This window comes from Chrysemys picta, chromosome 1 (assembly GCF_011386835.1).
Source record: "Chrysemys picta bellii isolate R12L10 chromosome 1, ASM1138683v2, whole genome shotgun sequence".
Taxonomy (NCBI): Eukaryota; Metazoa; Chordata; order Testudines; family Emydidae; genus Chrysemys; species Chrysemys picta.
In genome coordinates this window covers 239415355-239436331 of record NC_088791.1, presented here as the reverse complement: position 1 = coordinate 239436331, position 20977 = coordinate 239415355, and the positions used below count along the sequence as shown (strand labels likewise).

The 20977-nt window shown below is 41.7% G+C and overlaps 1 protein-coding gene across 2 annotated transcripts in view; it reads right to left on the bottom strand.

Moving 5' to 3' along the window:
- Nucleotides 1-20977, bottom strand: part of SLC9A4 (solute carrier family 9 member A4) — a 54414-nt gene that overhangs the window by 13891 nt on the left and 19546 nt on the right. Inside the window, exons 5-12 of one of the 2 annotated variants that reach the window (XM_065580933.1) lie at nucleotides 18407-18609; nucleotides 17408-17494; nucleotides 16768-16838; nucleotides 14597-14758; nucleotides 6089-6185; nucleotides 4465-4523; nucleotides 3444-3575; nucleotides 2475-2564 (exon numbers count right to left, since the gene is read on the bottom strand). In XM_065580933.1, the coding sequence (XP_065437005.1) occupies nucleotides 3488-3575; nucleotides 4465-4523; nucleotides 6089-6185; nucleotides 14597-14758; nucleotides 16768-16838; nucleotides 17408-17494; nucleotides 18407-18609 (767 nt within the window). In that variant the 3' untranslated portion in view covers nucleotides 2475-2564; nucleotides 3444-3487. Of the gene's footprint in view, nucleotides 1-2474; nucleotides 2565-3443; nucleotides 3576-4464; nucleotides 4524-6088; nucleotides 6186-14596; nucleotides 14759-16767; nucleotides 16839-17407; nucleotides 17495-18406; nucleotides 18610-20977 lie in introns of those variants that run through there. The other variant, XM_008166997.4, reaches the window with a different exon arrangement.

The window sequence follows — 20977 nt, the reverse complement described above, 5'->3', positions numbered from 1 at the left end:
CACACATAGTTGTCTCAAAGAAAATGGATAATATGAAAAAAATATTTTCAGATTTGAAAGAGGACTGAACATAATAAGGTGGCCTATATCTATATCTAGCCAGATGGGGTAATCGGTGCTACAAAGTGTCGGACATATTGGTCATAGAAATATTTACCTGTGTGAAACAGGAGAAAAATGACCATTATTTTGCAATTTGGTTAATTCGTTTTACCATGCTGCTTTGGATACTCAAGCAACCAAAGCCCCAGATCCTCACATGTATTTAGATGCCTAAGGGCAGGTCTTCACTACGGGGGGGGGGGGTCGATTTAAGATACGCAAATTCAGCTACGCGAATAGCGTAGCTGAATTTGACGTATCGGAGCCGACTTACCCCGCTGTGAGGATGGCGGCAAAATCGACCTCCACGGCTCCCCGTCGACGGCGCTTACTCCTACCTCTGCTGGTGGAGTACGCGCGTTGATTCGGGGATCGATTGTCGCGTCCCGACGAGACGCGATAATTCGATCCCTGAGAAATCGATTTCTACCCGCCAATTCAGGCGGGTAGCGTAGACCTAGCCTTAGTCCCATGGGCTCTGTCAATGTGACTAACTTTCTTTGCATCTCATTGACCCACTGTGTTCTGCTGAAGTTTGTTTTGCCTTCCCTGATTATTACCAGTGGGTAGCACAAGCTTCTGATTATTGTAAACTCCCTGCATAGATTCACTGATTGTATCTTTAACACTATATGCCCTGGGCTAGATTCTCAGCCCAGCCTCAGCTGCTTTGCATCCACTCCTGGGGTATGTTCCAAAGTTTCCAATGAAATAATACGAGATTTGCTAATGGCAGCGATAAGGGAAGGTTAGGCCCTAGAAAGGGATGCAATAGATCTTCATATCATAGACTGTTGTGCCGAAATATTTAACAGCTTTTAAGCAGGACTGATATCCCTTGACCCATAAATCCTGTTAGTTACCACCTGTTGTTCTATATCTCTAGTTCAGAAATCTCTTTGAAAATAAATAACTTGAAGGTTTTGGCTGGGTGCTTATCAAGTGTTCCATACTGTGTTATGCACCCAATATATGCACAACCTGAAGTGGGTAGTTTGCTTATACAGATCACACACACTTTCTTTTGTTTCAATAGGAAAAAAGAAATGGAACAGAGTAAATCATTTTGCACATGCAGGAAACAAGCAACATTTGGCTTTTCACCATTTTTCTACAAAGATGATTAAAAAAAAAACAGTGTCATTCATTGCCAGATTTTTAATGTTGCCAAAAATGAATAGCCATTTTCAACAGCCACATGTGTTTCAGGAGTTCATATGTAAACAAAAAGCGGAAAGGTGTCTAGTGGCACATGGGCTCACAGGTAGGACAATGGAAGGTGAGTTAAGATACCTGGGTTCCATGCCTAGCTCTGACACTGGCCAGCTGTGTGACCTTGACAAGTCACATCACTGCTCTTGACCTCTGTTTCTCCTCCCACCCAGTGTCTGTCTTGTCTACTTAGATTGTAAGCCGTTCAGAGTAGGACTGCATCTTACTATGTGTATGTAGAGTACATACTACAAGAGGGCCTGATCTGCTACTGTCATACCAAGAAGAAGAAGAAAATGTATATCACAGTGGAGATGAGGGAAGAGACAATAGACACTTTGGGATAGATTGTGTCTGAACCCCCAGGTGTCTTCCTGGTTCTTGAGGCAAATACAATGGACTCTGGTAAATATAAGGGGAGCCAAAAGACATTCTAGTTTTCCATCATTTAGGGAACAAAGGGAACGGTGCCCTCTAAGTTTCCGAAGTTTGGATCCTCTGGCCTGGAGGGCTATAGATGTTGGTAACTTGATGTAAGTGAGAAAACTATTTAGGGAAACATTTTAACTTGCTAAAATGCAGTTTTAGTCACTAGAAAGTGTTATGTTTTCTTTTGTTTGTCACCTCACCTGTCTCTCTTTCTCCTGCTTAGTATTATTTAAATCTTTGTTGTTTATTAATAAACTTATTCTTAGCTTTACTATAAACATATCAGTGCTGTTATATTGAAGTAACGAGCAAGCCAGCAGGCTGGTCCCGTGAGAGGGACTGGACACTGAAGAGATGTGTCTGGGGAACTTGAGAACTGGGATTCACTAACTGTTACGTTGCAAGGCAAGGTTCAGACTGGCAGAATCTTGAGGAGTTTGCTAGATAGACTGGTGTGGCCAGGACCTGACCCACAGTCTAAACTCCAGCAAAGCACACCTTCGCTGAGGCAAAGGGGTAACACACTGGCTTATTGGTTCTGGGTGTCCTGAGCAGGTGACCACAGTTGGTGCCATGTAAACACCATGGAGCGACAGATAGGTGAAGGGGATGCAACTCATTTAAAGCAACTTTGGATTTCTTAGGGGATATTGTTGTAAAATTCATGGAGCAAATTCTTGGTTTTCCACTGTATCTTTTTGGCATGGTATGCAGAGTAAAGTGTGTTTGTTACCTGTAGAAGCATCATGCCTTGCTTTTCGTCTAGCTGGATGATGAGTACCATACCGTAAAGAGAGGAAACGCACATTTTTGGTGCTAGCCTGTGTGCAAAGACAGAAAAGCATACAGTACATTTAACTGTGCCAACCTGGATTTAGAAGCAAAACCAGTTCAGCATGCAGGACATTCCAAGCTGTGCCTTTCCACTGCTCAAACTATATGGGCCAAATTCAGTCTGAGATAAATGGGGGCAAGTTCCCAAGGAAGACTCTGGATTTTAATTCAATGAAAAGATAAACAATAGAGGCACTGTTTTGGCATTCAGTGATGGGCCAAACCAATGTAATTTACACACCAAGGGACTGGAAATCTGGGTTGTTAGAAGAATAGCAACTAGCAGCAGGACGGAAATAAGGGGTAGTGGTTATTTGGGCTTTGCTGCTTTTTGTGCTACACCTACACAGGTGTGCTACATCAATGTGAAACTAGTGTAAGTGGGTTTACAGTTACACCTTCCACACCCTCAGAGCCTGATTCTGAACCCATTTACACTGGGTTTACACCAGTGCAAACAGGATCAGAATTTGGCCCTTGGGGTATGAGCCAAAGCCAGCTGAAGGCAATGGAAAGACTCCCATTGACTTAAAAGGGCTTTGCCTTAGTCCCTAGGTGCGTGTTTCACTTGTTTTGTACCCACAGTGAATGGCAAAGTTAGGGCAAGTTACAGTGCTTTACCTCTTATAACCAATTACACTGTGTTCTGACTAGCATACGGGTGACATGTCACTGACATTACTGTTCACATTATTGCTGAATATGCCCCATTGTTTCCAGGTGCTTTCCTCTTCCAATGCTCTGTGGGAAATATTCATTTCAATTATTGCAAAAGCAAATTAAAATTGGCTGGGTTTTGTACATCCAGAGACAGGCAGGTATTTTCATCCCCTGATCACATGAATTGTAGCTTGCATAACAGTTACCGGTTTCCCCCAAGGTAAGCTGTTTCCTTTCCTGACACTCTGCCTCAGGCTGTTCTGGCGACGGATGAGAATTTCTTTGGCTTGTTTCTCGTTTGTTTCTGTTGGCAGGTTGTGTCTGTTATATGACAGCGTCTGAAATAGGAAATACATGCAAGGAACTTCTCTTGCATCCCATTCCTGGCTCTGCCACAGACTAGCTGTGAGATCTTGCACAACCTTGCTGGGACAGATCCTGGCCTTCAGTATGGCTCCCTTGTATCGCTCCAGTCCCGCCCTACCTGTGCAGCTGTGAATTCCCTTGTGTGGAGAAAACCCCATGTGGTGGACAGCCAGCAAAGCTAGCTCTACATTATCCTTAGCCACATGCCACATCCTACAGAGCTGTGGCCTGGCCCGGGAGGAAAGGATTGCATAAACTGAGGGACCCTCAGGAATTAAGGAATTGCCTAGGGGGCACCTTTGCTTCCCACTCCGTTCCTGCACCAGATAGATCTCAGTCAAAACCAAGGACTGACCCCTCTATTTCTTAGGCCTGGTCTACATTAGAAAGGCAGCACAACCTGACATTTTGTGTCCTATTGGCAAAAGTTTCCATTTAGCCAGCAGTTATTCCCCATCTCTGAGCAGCATACATCCTCTGCCAGATTAGTTCTATCAGTGCAATGCAAGGGTGGATGCACGTGTCCATATTGGTAGAAGCTATAATGCCACAATGAAACATTACCTTCAGCAGTGTCTGGTAAAAGTTTAGTCACTGGGCCTGATTCTTTATTATCTTGGGTATCCATTTACACCTATCCAAAGTGAGTGAGGGTGGAGGTTAAACTCTTTGGGCCTAACTCTCAGCTACATGGAGGCTGCTTTACACTATGCTGACATTGTAAAAGATCCTTAAAGTGGGCATTAGTTTAATGTACACTCACTTTAAGGCTCTTTAACACTGCCAGAATGGTATAAAGTGGCCTTAGCGTAAATGAGAATCAGGCCCTTCCATTCTAATTTGACAGAGATTTACACTCACTGTGCACTGCGGAATATGGCTGCAAATGGTGCAAGGCCGTAGAGAATCAGGCCCTCAACCTGTGAAATGAGAATAATAGTTATCAACCTCATAGAGGTGTCGTGAGGGCAAATTCACTGATTTTTGTATAGCAGTTTGAAGACTTAGGGCCTGATCTCAATCCCACTTATACTGGTTTCCCACTGATGCAATTCCAGTGACATTCCAGAGTTAGGCCCTCAAAGTTCAAGATAACAGGGGAAGTAGTAGTACAGTATTTAAATCCTTCATTTCCAAGAGAAGATACGGTTTCAAATACCACATAGCATGCTATAGTGCACTAACAGACCTTAAGGTAACTGATTTTGCAGACACAGGGTTCACCTCGGTAATGTATAGGACAGTAGAGAATCAGATGCATATGCAACTTGCTAGTAAGATAAGAAATACCTTTCATAAGGATAATTGGGCACAATTCAGACAATTTTAAAGAAGAATATAACATGAACAATGACCTGTTATAAAATGATCATTCTCCAGCCCTGCATATGTTACATTAGTCAGGGCAGTTGATCAGCATAATTTCAAGGTTACCCAAGTGTACCTGCTAGCACACTTTGCCATAGGAGAGCATGACAGTGTTCAGCATTATGCTTGGTTGGTTAGTGATGCATTGGACTGGATTACACTGATGTTGCACCTTTGACCAGCATCACACTGTATTTTTACAGGATACCAAAATCATGTCCATTTTTTTTTCAAAATAAATCCTTGCTGAGACCCAGCTCAGACCCAGCTCATGGAAAAGCTTACAAGACGAGGCTCAGGGTGGGAGGGAGTTCTTCCCCTATCATCCTATCATGAGGGCAGGGTTTGCCTCCCACACAGAACAAACCATGAGACCTGCTCCCCAAATCTGGCAAATCTACGTAGGTCCTGTGCCTCCACAACAGCACTGGCCTCTAATGGCCAACAACCTGCTGCTCCTTCATAGGGCAGGGCCATTGAGATTAGAATGAGATCAGTTTTAAACCTACTCTGCCAATGGTTTGCTTTAAAAAGTGTAACTGCTGCACATGTTCAGGTAAATACCATTACTCCTAAATTCCATATCAACTCCATCTCCTCAGTTGCCATGGGAATACTCTACAGATCTGCTGCTGCCCTCACAGGTCACAGCTTGTGTGTGACTAGAGAGAGAGAGGGCGTGGAAAGTTAAACTAGAAAAACTAGGTGTTGGGCAACATCAGAAAAGAGAACATTCCTGAGTCATGGAGATTTTTACAGCTAGGGAAGCCTGACCTCTAGAGCTAGTTTCTGGATTTTCTTGTCCTGTTACATTGCAGATCAGACATCAGGATGAAAAGCTAGAAGTCAAACTCCCTTTTATTTTTTGTACTGTGGGATCTGAGCGCAATGGGCCAGATGCTCAACTGATGTAAATCAGAGCACCTCCATTGAAAGCCATTTGACACCAGCTGAGGATCTGGCGCAGTATTTCCCATTAACACAGTTTCATGGCTCAGCTGAGAAGAACAATACTATCTTTGCAGCTACCATTGGCTGTTGCTATGATGGTGAGGAGGGCAAACATTCTCTTTTGATCTACGAGTACAGAGCTTTGTTACAATAGTCGCGTACACACCCTTTGTCGTACTTGATACAGACTATGTGCCAGCATATCCCGCATGGACTCCACCTCTTCAGGGGAAAGCCTATGCAGTCTTTGATTTCTATAGCTCCTGTAAATAGAAGGGAAAGGTAAACATTATACTAATTTGTACAAATCACACAGGAATTATCTTTCCTATAAAATTATTTATTTTCTTATGTTATTATTTCTAGAGCACTGCAGGTGTGAATGGCAATTTTCTAACCAATGATACTAAGGAATCAACGAAAGCTAAAAGAGAAAACTTCCTAGTTTTTTTTTTTTTTTTTTTTTTAATTTTTGCACTTTGCATCATCTTTTGAAGAAAGAACATCAGAACAGCCATACTGGATCAGACCAAAGATCCATCTAGCCGAGTATCCTGTCTTCTGACAGTGGCCAATGCCAGGTTCACCAGAAGGAATGGACAAAACAGGTAATCATCAAGTGATCCATCGCCTGATGCCCATTCCCAGCTTCTGGCAAACAGAGGCTAGGGACACCATCCCTGCCTATCCTGGCTAATAGCCATTGAGGGACCTATCCTCCATGAACTTATCTAGTTCTTTTTTGAACCCAGTTATAGTCATGGCATTCACAACATCCTGTGGCAAGAAGTACAAGAGACTGTGTGAAAAAATACTTTCTTTTGTTTGTTTTAAATCTGCTGCCTATTAATTTCATTTGGTGACTCCTAGTTCTTGTGTTATGAGAAGGAGTAAATAACATTTCCTTATTTACTTTCTCCACACCAGTCATGATTTTATAGACCTCTGTCATATCCCCCCTTAGTCGTCTCTTTTCCAAGGTGAAAAGTCCCAGTCATATGGCAGTGGTTCCATACTCCTAATCATTTTTGTTGCCCTTTCTGAACCTTTTCCAATTCCAATATATCTTTTTTGAGATGGGGTGACCATATCTGCATGCAGTATTCAAGATGTGGGTGTACCATGGATTTATATAGAGGCAATATGATATTTTCTGTCTTATTATCTATCCCTTTCCTAATGATTCCTAACATTCAGTTTGCTCTTTTGACTGCTGCTGCACATTGAGTGGATGTTTTCAGAGAACTATCCACAATGACTCCAAGATCTCTTTCTTGAGTGGTAACAGCTAATTTAGATCTTGTCATTTTATACATATAGTTGGGATTATGTTTTCCAATGTGAATTACTTTTCATTATCAACATTGAATTTCATCTGCCATTTTGTTGCCCAGTCACCCAGTTTTGAGAGATCCTTTTGTCACTCTTCGCAGTCTGCCTGGGACTTAACTATCTTGAGTAGTTTTGTATCATCTGCAAATTTTGCAACCACACTGTTTACCCCTTTTTCCAGATCATTTATGAATATGTTGAATAGAACTAGGCCCAGTGCAGAGCCCTGGGGGACACCACTATTTATCTCTTTCCATTCTGAAAACTGACCATTTATTCCTACCCTTTGTTTCCTATCTTTTAACCAGTTACCAATCCATAAGAGGACCTTCCCTGTTATCCCATGACAGCTTACTTTGCTTAAGAGCCTTTGGTGAGGGGCCTTGTCAAAGGCTTTCTGAAAATCTAAGTACACTATGTCCACTGGACCCTTGTCTACATGCTTATTGACCCCCTCAGAGAATTACAGTAAATTGGTGAGGTATGATTTCCCTTTACAAAAACCATGTTGACTCTTCCCCAACAAATCATGTTTCTATGTGTCTGACAATATTGTTCTTTACTATAGTTTCAACCAGTTTGCCCAGTTGAAAACAGCTAAAACATCTATTAACGTATTGTGAAGATAAATAAGGTGCCATTCAGTTTACAATAGAAGCCAACCTTTCCTTTTTAAGAGTTAACAAGGAAAGTCACCTTCCACACAGTAGGGTCTTGGAGGAAAGTGTTAAACTATGGAAGCTGGTTGATCTGAAATGCTAACTGGATATGCCAGGTCAACCTCTGTGAGAACCTCATCATATACCATATCATATTTATTTGTCTATCTTTTCCCTCATATTAAGTGATGTAATTGTGGTAAATGGTTTGATTAAAGGAGGGTTTCCTTTAATAACATTATGACAGGATTGTGGTTTCAGTTTCCCTTACATTAGCAAAAGAATACAGCCTTTAATATCAAAAAGAAGCTGTGTCTGGAGTAAACTAAAAACTGTTATATGATTCATGACTTGGGCCAGAGCACTGACATTCAGATATGTATTAGTTTAGGCTAGGGTTTGGTATTCAGGTTCAGTGCAGAATCCAGGCTACGGTATGGTGGCCGTATGATTGTCAATTACAGCTAATTTCACAAAATTGCCACCATTCGTTGCAATTGCAAAATTGCCACCTTCTTCAAGCACAACAGAAATAAGGCCTTATCGGGTTTTGCATCTGTGATAAATGAAGGGTGGGTAGCTCCCATTTATGGACACCCAGCCAGCCAGTTAGCTGTAAAATCCCTTTTGGTAGCTGTTCTCTGCTTGCTTTACCTGTAAAGGGCTAAAAAGCCTCCCTGCATAGGTACAAAAAAGGGAAAAAAAGGGGAAGTGGGCACCTAACCAAAAGAGCCAATGGGAGGGCTAGGACTTTTTGAAATTGGGAAAAAACTTCCCTTTGTTGTCTGTTGTTCTCTCTGGGCTGCAGGGACCCAGAGCAGCCATGCTATAAGCAGGAATGCTGTGTAAGGTTTGAACCAGGTATGAAAAATTATTTTCCATACCTAGAAAGAATCATTGGGGACAGGGAATGTTTAGATTGATACGATCAGGTTTATTTCTTTATTTTGGCTTGTGGATCTCCTCTATGCTAACCCCAGATTCTTTTGGTTGCTTGTAACCTTTAAGCTGAACCCCCAAGAAAGCTATTTTCGGTGCTTAATTTTTGGAATTGCACTTTTAAAATCTAGCAAAAGCCTAAGTTCCAGAGGTATTTTCTTTCTTTTTGTTTTTAATAAAATTTACCTTTTTTAAGAACAGGATTGGATTTTGGGTGTCCTAAGAAGTTTGTGCATGTTGTTCGATTAGCTGGTAGCAACAGCTAATTTCCTTTGTTTTCTTTCTCAGCTCTTCCTCGGAGGGTGTGTGTGTGAAAGGGCTTGAGGGTACCCCACAGGGAGGAATTCCCAAGTGTTCCTTCCTGGTTCCCAGGGTTTTTTTGCATTTGGGTGGTGGCAGTGTTTACCAAGCCAAGGTCAGAGAAGAGCTGTAACTTGGGGGTTTAATACAAGCCTGGAGTGGCAAGTATTCATTTTTTGAATCCTTGCAAGCCCCCACTTTCTGCAGTCAGAGTGACAGAGTGGGGATTCAGCCCTGACAGCATCCAACCTGAAACCAAAGCCATAGGGATAGGTTTGGGTTCAGGCATTTGAATCTGAACACTGCCAAAATTCAAATGTGTTGAAGATCCAAAGTGGCCCATCTCTAGGAAATGGCCAGTTGTTGAGATCAACTGCTGTCTATATGTAGTGATCCAAAATATATCACAGGTGAAAAATGGCAAGTTAGAAAAGGAACAAGTCAGCCAAAAAAGATGCAACATTTATAGAAAAAAGCCCCATATTTTTAAAAAGTAACCATTTAAATAGTCTAGTTTAATAAATAAATAAGACACATTTAGCCTGGCCCCCTGTCTAGGGACTTATAAATGCACACATTAGAGCTCTAAATTGGAGAGATGGGCATGTGGTTTGTTCCAGTGACCATTTAAATTGCTAATGGTTTTTTGAAGTGGCTGCTTTTAAACTCTCTGTGGACCACTGTCAAGTGGTCCACACACTACCAATGGTCCATGAAACGTAGTTTGACAACTGAAGTCCTATGCAGTACAATCCCCTCATGGCTGATGCCACAAAGAATAGCTGCTTCTCTACCCACTTCTTGTCCAGGCCTGCCCTCCCTAGACCTATGGAACCAGAAGCCTGTGGTGCACCTGCAGAGGGATTTTATATCACAGAATTGGAAAAAGGGTTGGGAAAGTATAGAGAAGAATGGTATCATGTAGAGATCACTTCATCCTGCTACTTTCCCCACTCCAGGTCAACCCAATCTGGCTCCCCCCTGCATGCAGATGTAGATGGAATATCAAGCCTTAAATCATCTCAGTGGTGATTATCATTTCGCTCTTTAGGTGACTCAAATAAAATGCCCTCAGTTTCAGCTGAACTGAAATAGCAACAGAACAAACAACATGAAGATTATCTGTATTGTTCTAAAGCCCAAATAAAAAGCATATTCTTTGCATGGGATTAGCCATTAACCTGCCACATTGATAACAGTGAGCCTACCTGGGGAATGGAGAAAAGGTTATGTTTTCAGTTTAGTAAGCACTCCTTTAATTAATATTTCACAATATACAATATATTTCAAAACCTGCTTTCAGCTAAAACAAGTTTGACTTGTTACCAACCCCATAAAATCATCTTTATTAAAATTCTTTCTCTGATGCTTATTGCAACTTCCTGCATTTTACTTGCAGGGCCCAGTCCAGGTGTTTTATTTGCAAAAACATTACTGAGATTATATCATTTTGGGTGCATAGCAATTGGCTATAACTCTGGGTTGGCAAAAAAAATCTATTCTGATCATGAATGAACCCAAAATACTGGCCACATTTGTTCTAAAAAAATAGCGCTAGTTAAAAAATAAAAACCAAATTCCCCAAAAATCCTTATCTAATTTTTTCCATATTTTTTGTTACATTTTGAACTTTCTGTACTCTCCATCCAGTTCTACTAAGAAGAAAGTAGCATCCTAGTGGGATAGCGCTTATGTAATAGTGTCACTGGCAATGAAAACACTCAGTCTGATTCTGAGCCTGCTTACACCAGCGTACATCAAGACTATCTCCCCTGATGTCCAAAGAGTCACAGCAGTGTGAAACCAGCAAAAGTGAGTTCAAAAGAAGCCCATCCTGTCTTTCTTATGATTAAAGTATATTGTCTAAAATACAGCCATAGAAATGTGGTATCTGCAGCATCTGCTTGGATGTGCTTTGCCTTTTGAAATCCCCATTTCTAAGGCTTATGTTCTCTAAGCCAGTATAATTACGTGCTATATTTTATCTCAAATCTAGATGCTTTGTTGCCCAGTCAATGGACAAATACTTAATGCATAGTCGACCTGTAGGAATCCCACTGACATGAATGGAAGTTCTGAGCCTGGAGCGAATCCAGAAGGCTCAACTGAGATCTGCCCTGATTGCCAGAGAGATTTCTTCCCCTTGTCTCTAAAGCATGAAAACCCCAGATAGTAATGATATGCCTGTGCAACTGATCAAAAGAGCTGAGGAGAAATGTATCATGTTATTATTGCATTCCAAATGTGGCTTTATATTAAATGCATCAGAATTTCTTTCCAACCCCCCCAGTTTCCAGGATTATTTATTTAGGACCAGATTTTGCCACCCTCACTCACATTGAATAGTGCCTTACACTACAAGCTGTTTCACTGAAATCAATGGGATTACTCACTCTGATACCATGACCTTCAGTAGCCTCTTTCTCCTCAAGCAGTTCCACTGGCTGCTTAAAAAGTAAGGGACTATTTACTGTGAGTAAAAAATATCAGAATCTGGCCTAGAGTAAGATCCAATTCCACCTGAGCAAACTATTTATTCTAGAATGATATTTTTCATCCTACAAACTCAGTTCGGGAGTGAATTTATAAAACTACATGCAATCGGTTGGTCTTATGTTTTTAAAGAAAGTAAATAAAAATGTTGTTTGCGTGTCACAACTTTTCTTTCAAACTTCCTATTTGTATTATCCACATGCCGCTCAGAAATATTTCTGACACACAGTAAAAGGAAAATTCACAGAGATCATGACCATATGCTTCCTTTAATGTTATCCTCTCACCAAAAAAAATGATTTAGAAAAAAATTGACCAGCTCTTACATTACACAATGATACAAGAATTCAAAACAAACAAATGAATTTTTACATGATCAAGATAAACAGTTTAAAGAGTGACCCTGGTAAGGTAACTTTTTTCTTAGGTGAGATCTCTGAAACACTCCCATGCACATACTTACTTGTGTGCAGTCACATTGAGGTCAGTGGGTCTGCGCATAAGAATAATTATGTGCATTGGAGTGAAGGTTTCCATGATCCAGCTCTTTATATTTTATAAGGTTTTATCCAGAATTCAGTTTTACTGATCTCAACAAAGGAACTGTGTTGCACTGAGGGTATTTGCCCCATTGATTTCTATAGGGATTATGTTTGTTTTTCACCAAGTCTGTTTCACGTAGCCTTCCATTGCCTTTCAATTGGCTCCTCTGTTTAGGGGAGAAGGACAGACTCAAACCTTCCATGTATCTCTGGGGGTTGGTTCAGTGTGCTGGAGGAAGCAGACTTCACTATCCCAGCACATGAAGCCATTAGCCCACTTTTGCTGTACAGCAGGAAACTCCCCCTTGGGCACCCACTAACAAAGGCCTTTGGCTAATTGGCACTATTTAGCCTGTTAGTTAAGAAAACTAGAGATGGCCAATAGGGTAAAGTAAAAAAACTAACCCCACCCTATCCCAGTCTGTCAAACCAGACATTTTTGGAGGTTCAGAAAGCATGTTTCATTATTTTTTTAGTCTCTCTCTGCACCTGATACTCCTGGGGGAATTCTGTGCACCTGCGCAATGCAGAATTTTGTAGAAATTAATGTTCTGCGTGCAGAATTTCCTTTCCCCCACAGAAATGTGCTAGCCGCCACTAGGGCCACTGGACTTGGCAGATCCCAGCTTGCACATAGAAGACCCTGCTGGGGGGCGGGGAGGGAGCTAGAGTGTTCCTGGCAGCTGCAGTTCCCAGCATGCCCTGAGGGAAGGAGATGGCGGTGCACAGGAAACTCTGTGCAAGCCTGGGACCGAGCATCAGGCTATTTCTCCCTCTGGATCCCTGGGCTCTGGGGGCGGGGGGGGGGAAGGGGAAAGGAGTGAGGGAGATGGGTGTCTGGACAAGGAGGGGGCAAGCTGGGCTCTGTGGGGAAGAGGATGCGGGTATCTGGGCCAGGGGGGTCCCACAACTGGGCTCTGGGGGGAGTATCTGAGTTGGAGGGGCCGTACGATTGGGCTCTGGGGAGAGGGAGTTCAGGTGTATTGGCTGCAGGGCCGGCTCTAGGCATCAGCAAAACAAGCTGGTGCTTGGGGCGGCACATTTTTAGGGGCGGCATTCTGGCGCGGGCCATGCCGCCCCTAAAAATGTGCCCCGGCCGCCCTAACTCACTTCTGCTGCTGCCACGCGCGTGCCTCTGTTCACCCTCCCTCCCAGGTTCTCAAACCCGGGAGGGAGGGGGAGATCCCGAGCGGCCGCGGCGCGTGAAACAGCTGATTCACGCGCCACTGCTCCCCCTCCCTCCCAGGTTTGAGAGCCTGGGAGGGAGCGGGAGACCCCGAGTGGCCGCGGCGCACACACTGCTTCTCCCTCTCCCTTCCTCCCTCCTAGGGTTGAGAGCCTGGGGGGAGGAGGCAGGACTGGGAATTTGGGGAAGGGGCGGAGTTGAGACGGCACCGGGGGTGGGGTAATAAAAAAACGGGGGGTGGGGGGGCGGCCAAAATTGTTTTTGCTTGGGGTGGCAAAAATCCTAGAGCTGGCCCTGATTGGCTGGGGGGCCCCTGCAGGGGGATTCTGGGGGGGGAGGGGTTGTGGGTGTCTGGGCCTCCCTACTAAGCTCTGGCGGGGGGGAGGGAGGGGAAGATAAACAGGAACTGGGTTGTCATAACAGTTTCTTTAACTCTCTACTCCTGGGGGAATTTTTGTGTGTGTCTATATTGTTGTAAACATACTTACTGACTGGTATTTTGAAACAAATTACCAAAATAATTGAAACTGGTGTGATTCTGTAGTCTTATTTTGACAAATAAAATTTGCAGAATTTTAAAATATTGCACGCATAATTTTTAATTTTTTTGGCACAGAATGCCCCCAGGAGTAACCTGAGTTCTGGCCAAGACTAGAAGCTGAAGTACCAAAATACTACAAGAAAGCCTGTCCTTATGGCATTCTGACCCAGTCTGAAATAGCAACTTACAAGAGAGCCTGGTCTCATAAGAGCTATACCCAAATTTACAGATCCCAGAGTTCTGGTTACTAATCTGAACTGAGGGCCAGACAAACCAGTACGCTCCTTTCCTTTGTGTTGCACTTTCAACACAAAGCAGCCCCAAACCAGAATTTAAATGAAGCATATGGCCTCTTTGCATCACTGGAGCAGTGCAAAGCAATCAGCGAGTACCACTGAGTCTAGACCTGAATCTCCAGGCCTTTGCAGGCTTGCCTGTCGCTGCTGAAAAACATGGGTGAGTCTTTTCCCTCTTTGTAAACTCAGAACTATCGCTGAACATTTCCTTTCCTATGGAACATGTCAAGGTCCCAGCACCAAACAGTTATTCCTCCCCTCCCAGTACCTTGTTCTTGTCACATTTCTTTTAAAGTCCTTGTCTCCCTCAGCTATTTCTTCATATTCCCCCGTCCCCCTTCCTCCCTCTTTCCCGTTTGGTAAGCTGTAATGAAGCTGATACTCACTGGAGAGAAGTTGTCGATGCAGCTGAACTTATCATCCCACTCTCTGCCAGCTCAATGGCCTGTTTGATTTCCAGTTTCTTGTACAGAGATACAATGCTGGATTTGGGCTGGTTCTCCCGGATCAGGATTTTCTTTAGATATTTAGTGTCAAACTTTTTAAATCTATGAAACAGAAATTAAAAGCAAATGTAAAAAGGAAAGGAGTCCATCTTCCTCGCTGACAACATCCATCAAATATATATATAATTGCAGGTCGGAAACTGAAGCCAAATTGTCGGCGCCCGTGGCCTGCTGAATGACCAGTGAACCTGTTGGAGGACAAAGGGCATGGCCTACTGGTCCACAGAGATGGTAAATCTGCTATACAAAAGAAAGAAACAAACTGCAATCATCTCAAAAAGAAGGTTGGGTGAGTGTTAGCATATAGCATCGCCACAATTGTACGAAAAGAAAAAAGGGGCCAGTCTTTCATGCTTTTGTACAAATGTGGTATTCTAATAAGGTATAACAGCAGCAGCTGCACTTACAGCAACGCTGGCCTATTCAGCCAGACACTAATAATGTTCTAAATGGCCCAGTAGTTAGGTCCTATTATGCTGCTGATCATTTTAAATCCTGACAATTAGAGGAAAATATATATGTCCTAATATTCTGAATGCCAGAGAAATTGAATGGACTGCAAAATGATGTCTGTATGCACGCTGCATATTATAATATACCACTAATGTGCTGCATACACAAGTTCGAATGTGCGTGTGTGTGTTGAGGCGTGTATTGGCTTTCAGGCATTAGCTTAACAAAACAGCAGCAGCTCTTCTTATAATTTTTTTTTCTATGGGGCAGTTTGCTATTGCAGAGAAATGTACTTTAGAGTGTTATGAAAAGCAATACAGAGTTTATACAATTTCTTATAATAAGCAACTGTTTTTAATATTTGTTGCTATAACAGAAGTACGCAGCTCTGCTTTGTTCTGTGAACAAGGATGCTCTGCAGAGCTCTCTAGTCCACAGGAAGTTACCCTGAGTGTCGGTTAACCAAGGTAATCAATTCTTAAAAGCATATTATTTAATCTTAATGCAAGGAATACCTTCATTTTTATATGACTCTTATATAAATACTTTCATATGATGTGTTTCTTTAGCCTTTACCTTGACTGAAACAGTAACTTACTAGTAGTATTCATAGACTCCTCCTATCAGGTCTATTGGGTGGATCTGAGAGAAGTGACAGAAATGCAGCTTATCTCAGTTGCAATGCCTTCAACTGTGTCTGTGGCTTCAAATTGGGAATTCTATAGCCTATGCACCATTGTTATCCTCAATATATTCTCTGGAAGGCCATTTTTAGCCCATTATATATGAATTCTATAGTTAATAAATTTATTGAAATGAAGGCCATCTCTCAGGCAGAAAAGATATTCCACCCCATAAAGGCTTGTGTTACTGCTATACAGCAACCATCTGAGCTTGCAGATGTATTGGGCAGACTGATGATCATATGTATATCTCCACATTCAGATCTGATAATGTAAAGGTTACAAATCAAATGGCAATTTAGAACATCAAGTCAACATCACAACTTGTCTCATCTACCCATTGAAGGTATAAAGCTGCTCCCATATAATTCCTTTATTAAGTTAATACAAACATCACTTTTGTGCTCTCGCCTAGATACAGAAGGCAGTATAATTCTGAGACCAGGAAAAAATTACTATTTATTACTTTATTATGCGCTATCTACATTGTCCCATATGTTTGCACGGTGATTTACATTCAAATAAAATGACAGATCCATACCTCAAGCAGCTTGCAATTTAAAGGGCCACTTTGAAGATTGATAGGCTTACATTTAGGCCCTGTTTGCAGGCTTTCACGTGCATGTGGCATGAGTGTGCATGTCATGTTCCTCCTCTACCACACTTATCTCCTCCTAGCTTTTGAGGAGGCACAGTAGTGAAACATATATGAATGTTGCACTCCAAAAGATGATGATTACTCAAGAGCTCGGGTTATATTTTAGAACAGGATATGGCGCATGTCCCTAACATTTACATTCTAATCTAACCTTCTGAGAGCACAAAATGGATTTCCTACTGTATTTACCTTTGAGTGGATAAATATGTCACAGCTAAATTACTTTATTATACCAGACAGTAACAAAACATTCTTACTTGTCTCTCAGTTGATAGTGACTCCAGTGCCCACATATATCTTCAATTCCAGCCTTCAAGTGATCCATCATCTAGAGAAAAAAATACAACAAACCAATGGTCATAACATGAAATCAATGTCAAAACAATTCTTAGGTAATCAAAGACCAGATTCTAAGGAATTTAGACACTGATTCAAATTAAACAACTCTTAGAAAATCTAAAATTTTATAAAAATCTAGACAAACTTCTCCATATGCCAGTGTCTCTGATCTTTTTATTTTTCCTTAAGATTGTATAAGTAAATCTGCAACTAATTACCAGAATTTGCAGGCACCTTGATGTGTTTTCAACCTCAGCAGAAATAGCTTTAAAATTTCCAGTGTCTTTATAAAAAGTTCCATTCTGTAGTTTTGAAATTATAATGAGGTGGCATCCATATCCAGAGGATGTCATATATTACTTTACAACAGCTTCTTTGGACTCAAACACCATCCAATATTTTTATTAAGATATTTTGGGTGGGATTTGCAAAGGTGCCTAAGGGGCTTATTTGCCCAATGAATTTCAATGGGAACTGGGTGCCTAACTCTCTTGGGCAAATTTGGAACTCCCATTTGTTCTCTTTCTAGGATACAGTTCATCAATAAAGACAACTTACTCGTACATGAATCTCTTCATTAATGCACTCTTTCTTGTTAGTCTTTTTAACATCTAGATACTTGACCAGTGGACCAATTGTGATTCCCTGTATTTAGAAAAATGAGTGAGAAAGTTAATTATTGTTTGAAACAAGCAGATAAAAGGCAAAAGATGAAGTGACTATCTTTTATTTGATCACTGTGTCTAGAATACAGGGCTTATTTGTTATTAGTCGGGCTGGATAGAAAATGGAGTGGGAGGTGGGGGGGAGGTTCTGAAAAAAAATGTTTCAATTTTTTTAAAATCAAAATTAGATTTTCATCAGCATTTTCTAATCAATAGTAAGAATTAGTTTCTGTAAACTACCTGGCCTGCTAACCACTCATACCAAGCTAATATTTCATTCCAGAGGGAAAAAATAGTTTCAACAATATCAAAGCATCCTCTTTGACATTTTTTGAAAGAAATGATTTGATTTTTAAAACTTTTGATTTCATTTTTAAAACTATGTAATATAATAGTTTAAAAGACTATATAAAAATAAAATGATTCACCCCAAACACATTTTTTTCAGGATTTTCATTTGCAGGGAATTTCTAAATTGTGGGGTTTCATTCCTAATCAGAACAAAGACAAATGTTGAAATCACAAAATCCTTCACAAAATGGAATTTCCATCCTGCGCAGCCCTAGTTATGACACAAAAGGGGAACAACTACTCTTGTATATCAGAGTACAAGGTGAAGTAAAAAATTGGAACATAATTTTCAGAGGAATTTTAAGGAAATCTGTTTTTAAATACAGTGGTGAAGTTACTAAATATTTAACTGAAACGATAAGAAAAAATTAATTATCCAGCGAAGGGTTATTGTGTTACATCTGGAGACACTATCCAGCAACTAAAGTATAAAATAGAAGGATTTAATCCTGATTTACGTGCAAATCTCAGTGCAAGCTTAACTATGAAGCCTCTAGGCATTGCTGTTGTATGAAATCAACCCATTATTAAACCTACTTACCTGAATGAACACAGTGAAATATATAACTACAAGAGTAGCCGTAATGAACATGTTCTTTCTAGGGAAGAGATACATCGGAAGCAAAAATGCAAGAGAGAAACTACTGGCTCCTCGAAGGCCACTGTAGGCAATAATGAGCTGGTCTTTAATGGTGAAGGGATAAGTCCGAAACTTGTTGCTGATATAAAAGAGAGCAAACACACCTAGGAGGGAGGAAAAACTATTGTTAACCAAGTAACAAAGAGAAATACTTTAAGTGCAACAGCATCTTTAGCCTTTAAGCCACGAACACTGTTTTCTTTGCAATTGTGGGTGCTTGTAACTTCTTTTCTGGTCATTTGTTGAGGCTATTTTTTAAATATATTATAAATGTGATGCCTATGAGAAATTTTAACACAGTATTTTAATGTAGGTTTCTAAATGTTTTGTATTTTAACTTTGCTGAGTAGGATCAGAAGATGAGATGAGTGATATTGTCCACCACCATTTGTATTTTAGACAAGCCTTCCACTAAGGTGATCTGAAGATATCCTAGATAAGAGCTCTTCCTGCTTTCCCCCCTATACTATTCTTTCGAGCATTTCTTCTTCCCTTTCACTCCAATGCATTTTGGTCCCATTCTAAGTTACTCAAGACATTTTCCCACACAGTAGAAGACCAGTGTGTTTGAACAGTGCTTGAACAGTTTTGACAGTTGCATATAATAAAATAATAATAATAATAATACCTATGTCTTTATCTAGTGCTTTTTTTTTTTTACAGAAGGGGAAACTGAGTAACAGAGGGGTGGAAAGACATACCGAAGATCACCCAGCAAACCAAGGGCAGAGCTAGGAATAGAGTCCAGGACTCCTGAGTTGCAGTCCAGTGCTCTTCACTGACTCCCTTTAAAGGCATTCGGTAACAAAACAGCTATAGTGGAAGTTGCTTAATTCTCCTGATTTGTTTTGCTTTTAATTAAAAGTAAAACTAATGTGACAGCCTATATGACAGAGATGACCCTTGCGGTCCCTTCTAACCCTATAGTTCTATGATTCTATGTGGCTGGGTGTGGACTGCAGCTTCTGCCTACAGTATATTTAGTGGCTTGCTTGTTTTTTTCCATTATCCTCTTGGGCCCTTTTCCAACAGATTTATTTTCTTAATGAAATGCCCTTGTATCTACATTTCATATGAGCACCATGACTGATGTAAATAATGAACCGTTATAAGTACAAAAAATCCATTTTATACATCAACCCTATAACAAGCTTATTGGATTATTATTGGTTGGCCTCGTAACACTACAAAGGTTGCGTGGCACTTCCCATTATGAGATCCTGTTTTCAGTTGCTTATAGCTTTGTCAAACTGAAGTTTTCCATGCTGGGCATCTGACTGAGGCTGACAGGTGACCTTTATTTGAAAAGCTCTAAAACCCCCATGCTTTGGAACAGGGACTTGAAATTTAGTAGGGAGGTGGCCTTTGTGTCAGGGATGTGCCTTTTGCTGTACCCATTAAAAATTGCTCATGTGTGGCCAAGTTATAAGACTGTAAAATCTCAGTTTGCACATGCTCGGTATAGACTTCTTCATCTTCCCCCTTAAACTTTCCTAGGATTCCATCCTCACCGAGCATGCTCCAGCCTCTCACAGCTCCTAGCATTGAGCAGACTGCATGGACCATCACAGAGTAATTGAACCTAGTCCATCCTCTCACTATTCCAATGTGTGACCAGGCTGTGCCTGCACCATCCCCACAGAGATAACGAGTATGCTGCAGGACCAGGGCTACAGGAACAAAGCTGGAATTTCCCTAAAGTGGCTAATCCCAGCTGCTCCCAGGGTGAGGCCAGGCAGTGTAACTGAGAGCACAGAGCCTGGTCTCTGCGACCCCACTCCCACCCCCGCCGGCACCCATGCAGTGCAGAGAAGAAAGCCACCTGATTTGAATGCAGAAGGGACAAAAGCTGAATCAAGGAGGAGGGAGAGGAGCAGATGGAGACAAGGAGACTAAAGAGGGGGAGAAAAACTGGGAATATCTGGGCAAGGAGACTATGACTGGGAGCCAGGAAACAGAGGGAGAAAGTCTTCTTGCCCAACCAATCCCAGCCTATGATTAGGAGCCTGGGACAGGGATTCAGTGAAGGCAGCTGGGGCAAAGAGGCTGGGGCTCAGTTGGCTGTGAGGGAGGAACGCTGAGACTGCATGAGGAGCTGCAGACAGGGGAGGAGACTGGCATCAGATGTAGGGAAGGAGAGAAACTGGGAGTGGACGGGGAGCTTTGGGCTTAGTCAGCAAGTTGAGAGGTGGAGACTAGAACTCAATGGGAAACATGACATACGATGAGAAGCCTGAGGAGAGGAGAATGGAGTGGGAGAAGGAGGAGCCGGGGGTGGCAAAGAGACAAAATTGGGATGGGGACAGGTTAGTGGGGATGGAGCAGAAGGGGTCACACTTAAGCGCAGAGGCCAGAAGAGTCTTTACCCACTAGAGCACACACCCCTCCAGAGTCTGGAAGATCCCCAAGATTCACCATTTCTCTACTGTCAGCAAATATCTGTGAAACCCATTGGCAAAATCTTATACCCCT